Source organism: Sinocyclocheilus grahami, unplaced genomic scaffold (genome assembly GCF_001515645.1).
Source record: "Sinocyclocheilus grahami isolate Dianchi unplaced genomic scaffold, SAMN03320097.WGS_v1.1 scaffold826.1, whole genome shotgun sequence".
In the NCBI taxonomy this organism is placed as follows: domain Eukaryota; kingdom Metazoa; phylum Chordata; class Actinopteri; order Cypriniformes; family Cyprinidae; genus Sinocyclocheilus; species Sinocyclocheilus grahami.
Window position 1 is genome coordinate 439,102 of NW_015506005.1, and position 16,050 is coordinate 455,151.

The 16,050-nt window shown below is 38.8% G+C and overlaps 1 protein-coding gene across 1 annotated transcript in view; it reads right to left on the reverse strand.

The window, feature by feature from the left end:
- Positions 1-15,714, reverse strand: part of acana (aggrecan a) — a 28,431-nt gene extending 12,717 nt beyond the window's left edge. The window contains exons 1-9 of the mRNA XM_016247129.1: positions 15,535-15,714; positions 6,047-6,434; positions 5,768-5,942; positions 4,842-4,969; positions 4,442-4,735; positions 2,928-3,275; positions 2,102-2,276; positions 1,726-1,853; positions 100-393 (exon numbers count right to left, since the gene is read on the reverse strand). Of these exons, the coding sequence (XP_016102615.1) occupies positions 100-393; positions 1,726-1,853; positions 2,102-2,276; positions 2,928-3,275; positions 4,442-4,735; positions 4,842-4,969; positions 5,768-5,942; positions 6,047-6,434; positions 15,535-15,714 (2,110 nt within the window). The remainder of the gene's footprint in view (positions 1-99; positions 394-1,725; positions 1,854-2,101; positions 2,277-2,927; positions 3,276-4,441; positions 4,736-4,841; positions 4,970-5,767; positions 5,943-6,046; positions 6,435-15,534) is intronic.
- Between the last annotated feature and the right edge of the window lie 336 nt (positions 15,715-16,050).

Here is a 16,050-nt window from a genome sequence, read left to right on the forward strand (position 1 = left end):
AAAGAATAATGTATGTTGTGTAAACACTCAACAGACTAAATTTTTTACATTTCAAGGAATCTACAATTTAAGGCATGTATATACTGTAGATGTATTTACCCATGATGCAGTATGCATCAAATTTGGAGTGCAGGTCATGAGAGCCAGTCTGGTTGGGAAACTTGTAAACTGTGTGAACTCCAGCCTTCCCTCCACCACACTGCTGCCACGGGTTACTGATGGAGTAGCGTACACTGTGGTCAAGAAGCCAGCCAGCACGGCACTTATCAAAGCCCTGCTTCCAAGCGGCATACAGATCTCCTGTGGAGGCCAGTGAGGCATTTTGGCCCTGACAGTAAGTCACTGCCTCATCGTAAGTGAATCCCTCAAATGAACTTGCATGGAACACCTCCCCTGAAAAAGTGAACATTTACTTTAAAACTCAAGCTACACAGTGATTCAGAGTAATTCTTTATCCCACAAGAGAATCCAATTTTTATTTTTTTGTTTTGTATTACTCTCAGAAACTTAAAATTTAGGTCATTTATATGTATTTACCCACCCTTTGACCACATAGCAGTTGTTATATATTTATGTAAATTATCTTACCCCGTAGTTTGTCCACATAGCAGTACACATCATAGTGTTCATTTGCAGAACGCAGTCCATAAGACCTCACCCCAGGAACATGCTCCAAATCACCAGAGCATTTCTCACGTGGAGACACAATGGGATACCTGCATAATCATTATTTACATACATTTGTAAACATATAGTCTTGCAATATGAAGCAGATAATTCCACTACAATCATTTGTCATCAACCCTGCCACAAATATTTTGCTTTATACTTATAATTTTATATATGGTAAACATATAAATGAAAACATTATGATTTATGAAGTAGAAATAAAAATAGACACCAACAATTTAATAAAAAATTTAACAGTTCATCACAATGTTACAATAGTGCAATGAATCGTACCTGACTGTCTGATCTAACAGCCAGCCAGCGTCACATTGATGGTAACCAGACTCATAGGCTGCCTGCAGTTGCTGGGCACTAGCAATGACTGCACCGATGCTCTGGCATGCCAGTTGAGCCTCGACAAAGTCAAAGACATAACGACCAGAGCTTGCACGATAATGGAAGACCACACCTGCAGAGAGAATTATTAATAATGGGTGTCAACAGATTTATCTAACTTACCAACACTGTAAAAAATGACCGTGAATTTAACGGTAAAAGACTGTAAAAATGCTACAGTAAAAACCTGTTAAATGGTTAATGGCAAATTCCCCTACTACATACGGTGAAAAACTGTATTGGACATTACATGTATTGGACATTAATTTTACGGTAGTATACTGTTTTTGGAAGTGAAAAAGACCATATAATTTACAGTGAATAACCGTAAATTGACAATCCCAGAATTCCCTGCATTACATTTCAAATTTGATGTTTTTTTTGTTGAAATAACTATGTTTCTTCTTAGTTTTTTCTTATCAGTTTTGTATATTAGGGTAAGTGAATCCCTCAAATGAACTTGCATGGAACACCTCCCCTGAAAAAGTGAACATTTACTTTAAAACTCAAGCTACACAGTGATTCAGAGTAATTCTTTATCCAATTTTTATTTTTTTGTTTTGTATTACTCTCAGAAACTTAAAATTTAGGTCATTTATATGTATTTACCCACCCTTTGACCACATAGCAGTTGTTATATATTTATGTAAATTATCTTACCCCGTAGTTTGTCCACATAGCAGTACACATCATAGTGTTCATTGGCAGAACGCAGTCCATAAGACCTCACCCCAGGAACATGCTCCAAATCACCAGAGCATTTCTCACGTGGAGACACAATGGGATACCTGCATAATCATTATTTACATACATTTGTAAACATATAGTCTTGCAATATGAAGTAGATAATTCCACTACAATCATTTGTCATCAACCCTGCCACACATATTTTGCTTTATACTTATAATTTTATATATGGTAAACATATAAATGAAAACATTATGATTTATGAAGTAGAAATAAAAATAGACACCAACAATTTAATAAAAAAAATTAACAGTTCATCACAATGTTACAATAGTGCAATGAATCGTACCTGACTGTCTGATCTAACAGCCAGCCAGCGTCACATTGATGGTAACCAGACTCATAGGCTGCCTGCAGTTGCTGGGCACTAGCAATGACTGCACCGATGCTCTGGCATGCCAGTTGAGCCTCGACAAAGTCAAAGACATAACGACCGGAGCTTGCACGATAATGGAAGACCACACCTGCAGAGAGAATTATTAATAATGGGTGTCAACAGATTTATCTAACTTACCAACACTGTAAAAAATGACCGTGGATTTAATGGTAAAAGACTGTAAAAATGCTACAGTAAAAACCTGTTAAATAGGGTTATAAAACTGAAACAATACACTGATGTTGATGACAATAACAGTAAAATCATGCATTTTCATGATTTATCTTTAACAAGGTTATTGTCAGAGACCCACTTGTCCCAGCATATTGTTCTAAAGGATTAAAAAGTACCATAAAATTATCCCACACACTTAGAGTAAATATTCTGAAGCCATAATACAACTTTTGTGTACATTTTTTAATCAATTATTCACAGAAAAAACAGGTGGACCTGAAAGACGAACAGTGTAACTCTCATAAAATGCATTGGTCTTCGTGTTTGTTGTTGTCATGATAAATTTGATTATGCAAAAACTATAACGTGAACTAAAGGAACTGAAGCCACCATGAATGAGATACATAAAGTGGGACACAGTAATAAATAAGAATATATAACTAATATTAACCATAAATTGTGGTGTTTTGCAGTTATTATTACATGCATATGTCAAATCACAGAGAACAACAGAATAATGCTGAACACATACATTGTTACTGTATATTCCCACATTGATACATACCTGTGGCAGGCATGACAGCTTCGGTTTCATTCAAATGGGATACATCAGAGCCAAGATCAGTCCTGTCAGTTATCCCTTCCACAACGTCCGTAACCACCTCAGCAGAGCTGGGAGGTGGTGAAAGTGGCAGCTGGGAAATATTTAGTGCAGTATATGGGAACTCGACACTGGTGGTCACTGAGGGCTTATATGTTACAACTTCTCCCTTCAGTTCACTTTTTGTGGATGTGGGCTTTAAAAACACCTGGGGGCTTTCTGTGATTGTGTCCACTCTCAGGATACCGCTGCCGGCTTCTGTGGTCGTCTCGATGTCAAATGGCAAAAAGCCGGAACCCTCCTCACCCGTTTCTAAATAAAAATAATATATGAACAATATACACCTGTTGATCAGTACCTGATCAATTAGCACCAGCTGTTAAACACATTATTGTGGATTAAATGGATCAATAAGGATAAAACAATCACAAATATATATATGTGACCCTGGACCCTGGGTCTTAAGTCGCTGGGGTATATTTGTAGCAATAGCCAAAAAAACATTGTATGGGTCAAAATTATCGATTTTTCTTTTATGCCAAAAATCATTAGGATATTAAGTAAAGATCATGTTCCATGAAGATATTTTGTACATTTCCTACTGTAAATATATCAAAACGTAATTTTTGATTAGTAAAGCTGGGAAATATTTAGTGCAGTATATGGGAACTCGACACTAGTGGTCACTGAGGGCTTATATGTTACAACTTCTCCCTTCAGTTCACTTTTTGTGGATGTGGGCTTTAAAAACACCTGGGGGCTTTCTGTGATTGTGTCCACTCTCAGGACACCGCTGCCGGCTTCTGTGGTCGTCTCGATGTCAAATGGCAAAAAGCCGGAACCCTCCTCACCCGTTTCTAAATAAAAATAATATATGAACAATATACACCTGTTGATCAGTATCTGATCAATTAGCACCAGCTGTTAAACACATTATTGTGGATTAAATGGATCAATAAGGATAAAACAATCACAAATATATATATGTGACCCTGGACCCTGGGTCTTAAGTCGCTGGGGTATATTTGTAGCAATAGCCAAAAAAACATTGTATGGGTCAAAATTATCGATTTTTCTTTTATGCCAAAAATCATTAGGATATTAAGTAAAGATCATGTTCCATGAAGATATTTTGTACATTTCCTACTGTAAATATATCAAAACGTAATTTTTGATTAGTAATATGCATTGCTAAGAACTTCATTCGGACAACTTTAAAGGCGATTTTCTCAATATTTAGATTTTTTTGCACCGTCAGATTCCAGATTTTCAAATAGTTGTATCTCGGCCAAATATTGTCCGATCCCAACAAACCATACATCAATGGAAAGATTATTTATTCGGCTTTCAGGTGATATATAAATCTCAATTTCGAGAAATGGACCCTTATGGTTTTGTGGTCCAGGGTCACATATGTATGTGGATGGACAATCATAAATTATAAATAAGGAATAGCAAAATAATAGAGAATTTTTTACCAGAGTAGCAAAATGCATCATAGCGGGAGTCTGAGAGAGGGTAACCAGTCTGATTGGGAAACAGATAGACGGTTCTCACTCCCAGCAGTCCACCCCCACACTGCGGTCGGGCAATGTTGATGGGGTAGCGGACACTCCTGTCTGCCAACCAGCCTGCATTACAAACATCCATACCACCCTTCCATGCCAGGTACAGCTGTCCTGTGGTGGACAACTTGGCACCCAGCTTTGTACACTCAGCTTCTGCCTCCTCAAAAGTGAATTTGTTAGGGGAAGTAGTGTGGAACACTTTTCCTGTAAGACGAAACAGAACATTTCTTTTTTTAGTATTTTTCAAAAGAAGTTTTTCAAAGAAGGATTTAGTTTTAGCATTTAGTTTTCTGCCATCTCAAACATGTACCTGTCATTTTCTCAGCAAAGCAGTACACGTCATACATCTCTTTCATGTCTCTTACTCCATATGTCCTCACTCCTGGAAATTGGTACTTGTCTCCATAGCAAGCCTCACGAGGATCATGAATAGGGTACCTTTTTTCCAAAAACAGATGATATTATTTCCATCACATTTTCAAGCAAAATTATAGAGCATTAACTAAATATACATTGTAAACAAAAAAGTTTGTAATTTTTACAGGAAAAAAAATCTACAGTAAACCTGTTAATTGGTTAACTGTAAGTTACTTTACTACATTATATGGTGAAAAACTGTAAATGGTTTGTCATTGCATTAAATGTAATTTTACTGTAAAATACTGTCAAATTTAGAGTTTTTGAAAGTAAAATCTATGAATTACATTATAGTTTAGTGAAAAACAATAAAAGGACATTCCCAGAAGTACCTGCATCACACATCACATTATATATTTCTTAACATTATATTTTATATGAACAATTTTGTTTCATCTTATTTTTGTTATCAGTCATGTAAACTAGGCAGTTTTGTGTTACATTTTCTGTTATTTAGTTAATGTTTATTGCATCAATCCAGTGACATTTTTTTTCTTGTGTATGTGCATCATCTACACAAAAATATTGGCCATGTTTTATGGACAGGCCACTTATAATGAATTCTAATTCATCATGTGGCTTTTTCTCGAACCACCTGTGCTATTATAGTGGTTATCAGTACATTTTAAGATAAATAGCAGATTTTCATGTAGATTGATATATCAACAAATATAAGTTGTAAAATATACATCCACCAATATGCCTTACTATAATACCTGAAACATTTTCACTGTATTTTTAGGGTGAATTTCTGGACACCTCAGCTGCCATTTTGACCGTAAATTTACCAGGAAATTTTTTAGATTAAAGTTAACTGACCTGACGGTCTGATCTGCAAGCCAGCCAGCATCACACTGGTGGAATCCCTCATCATATGCTGCTTGGAGTTGCTCTGGAGTAGCAATCACTGCACTGTTTTGAATACAGGCTGCCTTGGCCTTCTCAAACGTAAGGGTATATCGTGTGGTGATTGCACGATAGTGGAAAACAATACCTAAGCAAAATAAGTGCATCTATTTCATATTTCTGAGAAAACAAAACAAAACACACACAGTCATAAAGTAATATTCTCTTTAAGGATCTTCACACAAACAGTACCTTGAACTTGAACGTCAACTATATTATGACCATCCTCTATTCCATTCATGACCTCACAGCGGTACACTCCCGAGTCATTGGAATGGAGCTCAGTGATCTTAATAGAGGCGTCTGTGGGTGTCATAGGGTATCCAACCATGGTGATCCTATCCAGATACCTTTTGTCGATGCTTACTACTCCTTCAGATGCCGCTAAAATGTTTGTGGGCTTTTCCTTGGTGATCAGACTCCATTTGATCCGGTGAGACAAAGGGGCAATGGTGGGGGCACCAGGGTCATTGACTGTGTTGTCCTGGAAGTAGCAGGGCAGAACTAATGTGTCACCCATCAGAGGCCGGAGAGGAAGCTCATTGGGTATGCTGACACTCAGAGTGTTTTCAGAACAGATCTGTAGAACAAGTAGGTTACAGAATTTCAAACTAGCCATGAAGAAGTCTATGCTATGTCATTCAGTATAATTACATTTTCACAAATCATGCTATAAACGTTAATACGAGCACTAGACAAAGTTATTGTAGTTATGTATTTGCAATATTGTTGCAATAAACAACTGATAAAATTATCCACCCTTAAATATAGTAAAGTAGCTATTAACAAATGTTGATGCAATAAATAGGATAGGATTTAAAAATAATCATCCCTCTTTCACAAACATCTACATGTCTATCTCCTTTAAAGTGTTTATAGTGTATATAATGAGTTGTATTTGTAGGGGTTATTATAACACAATTCTTTAACACCAAATGATGAATTTTGATCAATTTGTCTCACTAACTGACAGGCTTTTCACAATACTTTAACAATGAAATCTACTCTGAACATTTGGATTAATCTAACTAAGCCAGAGATGCTGTGACAGTGCTCACTTGTACAGCCAGCGCAACCACAACATAAAGCCAAACTGTACATCACCTGTATGATGCAGTGTCCCTCTGAAACTCTTATAGTCCTTGATTGCAGATGCGTTTCAGCTCTCTGATGGCACGCGCGTCTCTCAATCCAAACCGCTAATAAAAGTGTCGCGTGTGCAGTAAAGTTCAGAAGCGCCTCTGGCAGGAGAATGAGAAGCAGAAGGGGAATGCTTTAACTGAACAGGAGCTGAAAGGGGGGCTAGGGAACGAGAGGTGGAGTAAAGGAGTTCATAAAATTTCCATGTATGATGTAATTTGGCCATACACAGAGCCTCCGAAACTTTTGTGGCTAGCATGCGCAAATCCTGACGATATTTATGTCGACAGTCCTCTTGATCCGTTTTGAGCCATAATACATTATTGGACGAAACACAGACGGCTTTTTTTGCTAATATTTATTACATGATGCCGTATTCCCTTTTGCATAACACCTTAATCAAAACCCAATTAAATTAGAATAATTTCTAAGAATTATGTCCTTCAAATTAAAACTAATTTCATCACATTTTTGCTATGCACTTTAGCTGTGAATTTCACTGCAATTAATAAAACGACACTGGCAACTCAACTCAAGTTCAATTACATATTGCATTCAAGATAGGCTATTCATTTTATGAAGTTACAAAAGCTAAAAGGTACATCTTTATACCTTATTCACCCCTGGTACATATTAGCCTTTCACTTCACAGGTTAACTGATGGACTTGAGTCATGTGGACTACTTGTGGATTATTGTGATGCTTTTATCAACTGTTTGGACTCTCATTCTGACGGCACCCATTCACTGCAGTGGATCCATTGGTGAGCAAGTGATGTAATGCCAAATTTGTCCAAATCTGTTCTGATGAAGAAACAAACTCATCTACATCTTGGATGGCCTGAGGGTGAGTAAATGTTTGACACATTTTCATTCTTGGGTGAACTATTCCTTTAAGCTACAGATATGCTGTTTAATGTTATTCATTTTGTCCTGGGCTATTACAATGTCGTTATTCCAGCCTAGAATATTCACAGAAGTAAAGTGTGACAACTAGCCCTGTGTATGCTACACGTTTCATACTACATCAGTGATTTAATTCAAGATTTGTGTCTTATTTTCTCAATTTCCCAAAATCCCAAGTGCTGTTTTCAAATATTGTGCCACTTGTTCACAAACATCCATCATATTAATTAGTCTTCTGGAGCAGCAACATTAACACAAGTGGAAAGCAGCAACACAAGGCTTCATTCAGCAGCCTGGCCCACCCTGTTGTTCCTCTCAAATGTTCCTCTCTGAGGAACATGACAACGTATCCCATTGAATAGAGTCACTATTTGAGAACCTTGCAATGTCTCACAAGACATAAGAACACGGAGTACCCAATAAAGAACGCTGTGTGCTTGGTGTCAGAGTTTAGGAAAAAAGCTGCAGCATGACATTTAAGATCTGATTTCCATTTATTCCTGAAGGTATTTAATTTGTGATGATGTAAATCATGCTAATATGAAAACGTTCCTTAAATCTCACCTTCTCTCAGACTATCCATCTCTCCATCATTAACATACCGATTACACTGCAGCGATACAGAGAGAACCAGTCATGAGTGCCGTTTAAACTCAGTTAAGGTTTAGATGGGAGGGACATTCTTGTTTCTTTTGGATGGTGATTAAAAACTGTAACTGAACTGGTTGGAATGGACTTCAAAGAGGAGATTCCCACTGTGAGTTTGTGTGAGAGCTTTGTCCTCTTTGCTTTTATTCTGCAGTTTGTGTGTATGAAATGAGATGCAAAGGTATGTTTGAAATTTGCCCTGGTTTGTTAACCTGCTCAGGTTAACCTGTGTCCCTTGACACCTTTAAAGAGACACAATACCTTAAAGCCCCCTCAAAATACTAAATATATCTTCTTACTTCCAGAAAGCAATGTGTTTAAATTAAAAACGTTTATGTAAATTATATTAAATTAAATCATTATCACACAGAAGTTATACAGTAGTGCTTCAGAAGAGTAGAAAAGGGACAGCCTTTTCATCAGATTTTAAGCAATCAAGCTGACGTTTGGTGATTGACGTTGACAACACGCACAGTTCCAAGTGAAGCCTTCGGGGACCTGTGGACATTTCGCTGTCCTGAAGGGCTCTTTTCATCAAAAAGGCCAAACTATTGAAAGACGTCAGGCGTTCTCCTCACTGACAATCTTGTTTCTGTAGAGGAAGAGAAAACTCAGGTCTCTGGGGAGATTTAAAAAAAAAAAGCTTCTTCGCAAGCCTGTGTGAGGAAACAGAATTCCTCAGGGCAGTTGTCACTCCAGGTGCTTTCTGTCATTCTGTGTGGTGGCACTGAACTGTTTTCCCTACTACCTACCGAGAAGAATGAGGAGAGGTAAAGTGCTGCCTCACCTCCAATCTAAAAAGACATTATGGACCTTTGAATTTAACTGGTGCAGTTATACGTCTTACTGACTCCACAAAATTGATTTTTTTTTTAATACATTTGACTATAGAGCGAGTTTGAACCTGACATAGACAAATGACCGTATTAGTTTTGTAGAGTTTTTGCTACTGCTATATCTAACATAATCTGACCCAAGAAGTTTTGCACTCAGTGGCTCCCTGCTGTCAGGAAATAGGCTTTCTTTCACAGGGAGCGCCTTCACATAGTATTTTTGGACAGCGAAGAACATATTTATTTTCCTGCTGGAACTGAACAGTGCATTGTACGCCATGGCTTCTAGAGCATAGTGTAAGTCCCAGAGCTGAGGAGAAGGACGCCAGCTCTCTCTCAATAGTGTCCATTTATACCCCTCACTTAAAGCTGCTGCATGCCTCATTTCATCTGCTAATTGTCACTGTTTTGTGCATCACACAGAGATTTACTGGCATGTCATTGACTCATTTAAATATTATACACAAAAACATGTACATCCTTTAGAAAATGCAAATCATATGATTAGCTGCATCCAACAGGCCTGCAGAGAATCCTAATGATTGTATTTGTAGGCTAAATATTTTATTATTTGTGATGATTTTCAGAAAAAAAAAATCATGTAGGCCTAAATGCAATTCCAAACAATCCACAGTTAAACATTAATCATAAAATAAATAATTAAAATACTCATTATTAACCATAGCTTTTCCCCCCATCCTAATGCAAACCGAATTCCTGAAATTCTAAAACTGGATCGCCGTTCTACACTACGCACACCACCCACCATACCCTTTGAAGGATAGATTTCACAAATTGAAATGGTCTTTGCATGAATTCACCCCACTCCACACACGTCCTGTAAGGAATTTAGAGCAGATGCAGTTCCTATGTAAGCATTTGTGTTTGTTTAAGTGTGTGAACGTTTAAAGGGAGATGTAGAACAGTATTTCCTTATCCACAGGAACAGACCTGACATTATTCTTGTAGTACCTGTTTAAACACATCTCACAAGCTACTCTCTGTTTATTAAGTCACATTTATATGGAATATTATTTTATAAAAGGAAATAAAAAAAACTTGTAGTCTTGTAAGTTTACCACTTCTGGTGCTTTTTCATATACGGTGCACTCTTGCATTTGACTGTGGAACTGTGCACAACAAGAATGCTCTAACGTTTCTGCACAAAGTCTGCATTTGGTATCAGGAAAGAAAGAAAGGTTTAAAAAGGCAAACACCTTTTACGGTAAGAAAAAACAGTGCTGGCTTTAGCTCACCGTTGCTGCTAATACGGCATTTGTTTTGATTAGGACTTGAGGACATTCCTTGCATTTTAATGCATCTGTTCCTTCAAATAAAAATGGGCTCTGAGACAGACTGATAACAAGACGTGTGGTGGGTATATACATCCCATGGGTATATATGATAACTCATTTTTCCTGATATAATGTTTCCCAGCATTAAATCATTGACTTAATTTGGCTTTTTTCCACTAGTGAGTACAGAAAAAAGACAATGTAAAAATGAAAAGAGATCTATAGAATCTAAACATCTATAAAATCTGATATAATTGCTCTGGTTTTAGAAGTCACATAAATGGTTCATCATGAAATCACTTCTTTAATTCAGCTGATTATAGTAGAAATACACCTCTATCTACAGAAAGCCTTAGTGTGTCATTACAGTGGCAGAAATTCAAACGCAGAGGAAAATAAACATGCAAGCAATGAATTGAAAAGCACAAAGTAGGTGATGGATACATAAAGATGAAAATACATGAAGTCATTGAATATCATATTAAAGGAATAGTTCTCCCAAAAATGAAAATTTGCAGAAAATTTACTCACCCTCAGGCCATCCAAGATATAGATGAGTTTGTTTCTTCATCAGAACAGATTTAAAAACATTTAGAATTACATCTCTTGTTCACCAATGGATTCTCTGCAGTGAATGGGTGCCGTCAGAATGAGAGTCCAAACCGCCAGATAAAAAACATCACAATAATCCAAAGATAATCCACACGACTCTTGTCTACCAATCAACATCTTGTGAAGTGAAAAGTTGCATGTTTGTAAGGAACAAATGAAGGCGTTTTAACTTTAAACCGTCACTTCTGGCCAAAATAGGAGTTCATAATCCATAATAATGCTTCTTCCAGTGAAAACATCCATCCCCTGTTGTCCTCTTACATCAAAATCCACTGACATATTTGTTTAGAACTGTTTTGGACTGCTTTCCCTTATAAATGGTGCTTGATCTGTGCATATTTTTCTCCTGATTATATTGACTCGTTTGAAGTTAAAATGCCTTAATTATTTTTTATTACAAACACACAGATTTTAATTGATTGGACTGGAGTCACATTAATTACTTGTGGATTATTGTGACATAAATCTTGAAATAAAATCAAGCATTGACAAATCAGTGCAAAGTCATAGTTGGCAATCAAGATTATGACTACATAAATACATGCATCTCAGACCACTATCAAACTACCAAAGGGCGACGTCAATCGTGTGATTAGGTCCAAAAGAGGAGGACAGAGCACTTTTATAATTGAATCTATTGCTCTATAAACACTCAATCAGCAGCACACTTCTGGTTTGACTAAATAAGGAACATATGTAAGGTGCGTTCCTGAGCCCTCCAGCAGAGATGCTTTTGTCAAAATAAGTGAGAGGCTAAAGTGATGAAATCTGACAAACTGTAGCACTGGAACTCAGTCCTTCCCTCTTTATGTTGAGCTCAGGTTGAAAGTATCAAGATCAGAATTTTCTGAATGGCTGATGTTGGTTTGAAGTTTATCAGATGTATGGTATACCTACATCAGAAATGTAAAAAAAAAAAAGAAAAGTGTATTGGTAAATGTATGCAATTATCCACTGGTAATTCTTATTGAAATGATAAATAAATGTATAGAAATAATAATAAAACAAGACAGCAATAAAGAGACTTTCAATAAGCTATTCAAAATTAAACTATGAAAGGCTGAGTGGCAAAAGAATAGGAAGCATGAACCAGGCAGAGTTGTAGGTACATTAATGGTCACATTCATATGTGCTTTCTTGTTTTCTATTTACGTACAGGACATTGTGGCATATCTGTGATCAAAATCATGTTGCGGTTTTCCAAAATTGCTCTTACCCGCTCAAAACAAAACTGGAAGTCTGTTAAAGAAAAGGTCTATGTAAACATTTGCACAGATTTCTGTTTGAGCAAGAAGGTGTGCTCTGCATCGCTGCTCAATAAGGAGTCTTGTTATATGCAGGTTGTTGACCTTGCTGTTTATAAAATGTGCTTTTCATAAGTGACATAGAAGCGCACTGTGACCCCCACCTAGCCAAACTTTGACATACTATGTGGGCTGTGTTCAGGCTACAAACAGACTGGCAAAAATGTACTTACAAGCCAATGCTCAGTCCTCAGATGAGCCCAAAAAAGATCATGCTGGCATCAGTCCTAAGGAAGACAATGTTTGAATAAATGTGGCTCTGGAACATCTGTATGAGTGACAACACTGAAGTGTGTCAAGCTTTCCAGCAAAATCTAAAAAATCCCTGGCATTTTAGCGATTTTATATGGCCACTAACATTTCAGAGCAATCCTATTAATAATTTAAAATTAACAAATTGCCATTATACATAACTAGAAAGCCAGAACAGACACGTTGACATGGTGAATCACCAAATTCTGAGGTCCACTTTTTCTGAACTGTGCGTCACAGGAACTGCACGTCTCTGACTTGAATCCTACCTCACTGGCAGGAGTGACTACATTTCATGACTGGGTGTTTCTTCAGCTAAGGGCACTTTTGACCCTGTGGACTTTAAGCAAATAAAGGCTCTTAAAACATACTTTTCACACTCTCACGAACAATTTCACAACACAACGGACATACATACATTACAGAAGAATTGTGTCATTTGCTTTTTTCCCGTTAGCTATGAACATTTCCACCAGAGTGTTATTCCAAGCACATATCAAATGATGTACTGCGTTTAAAATCATTCTGTTAGTTATAATCTATTATAATCTCGCACAATATACACTCTGTTTGAGTTTGCTGGAAATTGCTTAGATGTTCCTATTACACTTTTTACGGAGTACATTTTTTTAAATGAGTGGGTCTTGATTTAAAAATAATGAATTAACAAATTCAAATTTCTGAATATTTCAGGTTTTTTTTTTTAGATATTAAGACATTGTAGAGTTGAAATTTATTTTTCTTTAAATTAAGAATATATTTTTGTCCACAAAAGTTCTGTCAATTATGTTACTTCACCGAACAACGCCTTGCAAAAATGGTTGATCTCAACACCTGTTTTCATTCTTGTATTCCTGTGTCTTGTTTCCCTCCCTCATATTGTTACGGGGCGACAGAGACGTGAGACGTGCGGATCCATCTGCATGCGTTTATTTAAGAGACCTGGTCATAACAGGCATGGGTCAAACAAGTACAACACAGGCAAGACAGAGTAATCCTAGGACAAGCGTGGGTCATCGATCGGCAAACGTAATCCAGAGGGTTTGACAAAAGGGGTTAATCTGTAAACACGAGCAATAGTCAAAGGACCGGAAAACAGGCAAAACTAGACTAAGACTAGGACTTGGAAATAAACAATGGCTAACGAAATGGCTCCGTAACGTAGCTATCACTGACTAGCGATATGCGCATACAATACTCGGCGATCTGAATGAGGAAGTCAAGGGCTTATAAACCGTGTCTGATTGGATTCAGCTGTGTGTGTAATCAGTGCATTCAGCTGTGTGTGTGTGAAATCAGTACAATGGATGATGGGAACTGTAGTCCGGATTGTACCAGTCTGTGTGGTGTGAGAGTCAATGTAGTGAGCGCGTGACCTCTGGTGGTGAGTGAACAGAAGTTCATAGACTGAATTTGTGAATTCTCCCCCCCCCCCGAAGGAGCGGCTTCCAGAAGCTCCTAATTCAAAATGATCCAGGAGGGCGATGGAGCAGAGGCAGAACAGGGGGAGGGACGGAGGGCCAGGTCCACGTGAAAGTGGAGAGACCGGAGACTGGGGCAGAGCAGGGTACCCAGGCTGAACTGGCGAAGCAGGAAACCAGGACGGAGCAGAGAACCAGGGTGGAGCCGGCAGAGCAGGTGGAGCTGAGGACCACTACAGCTGAGCAGACGGGTCCAAAGATCCCCACGGTGGAGCAGAAGACCACCAGAGCAGGACAGGAGACCACCAGGCCGGAGCAGATGGAGCAGAAGACCACCAGGCCGGCGCAGACAGAGCAGAAGACCACCATGACTGAGCAGATTGGACAGAAGCCCACCAGGGCGGAGCAGAAGACCTCCACGGCGGAGCAGATGGAGCAGAAGACCACCAGAGCGGGTTAGAAGACCACCAGGCTGGAGCAGGAACCCAAGGTAGGAACTGGGACCTGGGTAAACTTGAAAAACAGGAAACAGACGCACCTCAAGGACCGAGGCAGAGAACACAAGAAGTTCATCTATAGTCTCCCTGGTGACCACTGAATGGGTAGACCATTCAAAATCTGGTTCATTGACTGAAACTAGACCGGAAAACAGTTCATAAACCGGCTCATGGACTGAAACTGGACAGGCAGACAGTTCACAAACAGACTCACTGACTGAGACTGGACAGGCAGACCATTCAAAATCAGTCTCATTGGTCGAAACAGGACAGACATATGGCTCAAAACTAGAATTCTTGACTGAAACCAGATAGATAGACAGTTCATTAGTGGTCTCTTGGGAAATGACAGGGGTAATGGGACAGACATGGAGTGTTTTTGTAGTTTCTGGGCTCATGACAGACAGAGTTAAGAGGTCAAAGGCAGATCTTTGGGTTATGACAAGGTTACCTGAGCCTTCAGGGAGCTTAGTTAAGGTTTCTGGGGTCATGACTGAACTTGGGGGGCAGATAACAGGTTCATTGATTGCAATGGGACTGACAGAAACGTCAAACACATTACTTTAAAGTGGACAGACAAATGGCTCATCATTAGACTTACAGACTAAAACAGGACTGACAAAAAGTTACAAATCAGGATCATTAGCATTATTTAGACAGACAGAAAATGTATTAGTGGCCTTTGGGCTCGTGACTTGGCTAGCAGGGCAGACAGAAGGTTCGTTAACGGCCCCTATGGCCATGGCAGGGTTAACTAGGCAGGGAAATAGTACATTTAAGGCCTCAGTCGCAACAGGCTGGTTTGAGAGTTCCAGAATGGCTCTTGCAGCTGCAACAGAACAGTCAGGAAATTCACAGACAGCGTCCTTGGCTGTGACAGACAGGGCTGAGAGTTCATAGGCAACCTCCTCGGCTGGATCGGAACAGGACAAAAGTCTATAATTGGCCTTCATGACGGGTTTAGAACAAGTCGAGAGTTCCCGAAATAGCCTCCTCGGCTGGTTCAGGGCAGGAAGAGAGTTCATAGGCGGCTTACTTGGCCGGAACAGGACAGGCAGAGAGTTCACAGACAGCTTCCTTGGCCGGAACAGGACTGGCAGAGAGTTCACAGACGGCCTCCATAGCCGTTACAGGACAGGCAGAGAGTTCACAGACTGCCTCCTTGGCCAGAACAGAACAGGACGAGAGTCTATAAGTGGATACCACTGACACCTCTGGAGGTTCTGCAGCGGATGCCGCCACCTCTAGAGGTTCTACAGCCGTACCATCAGGAAACAGGGAAAGTTCAT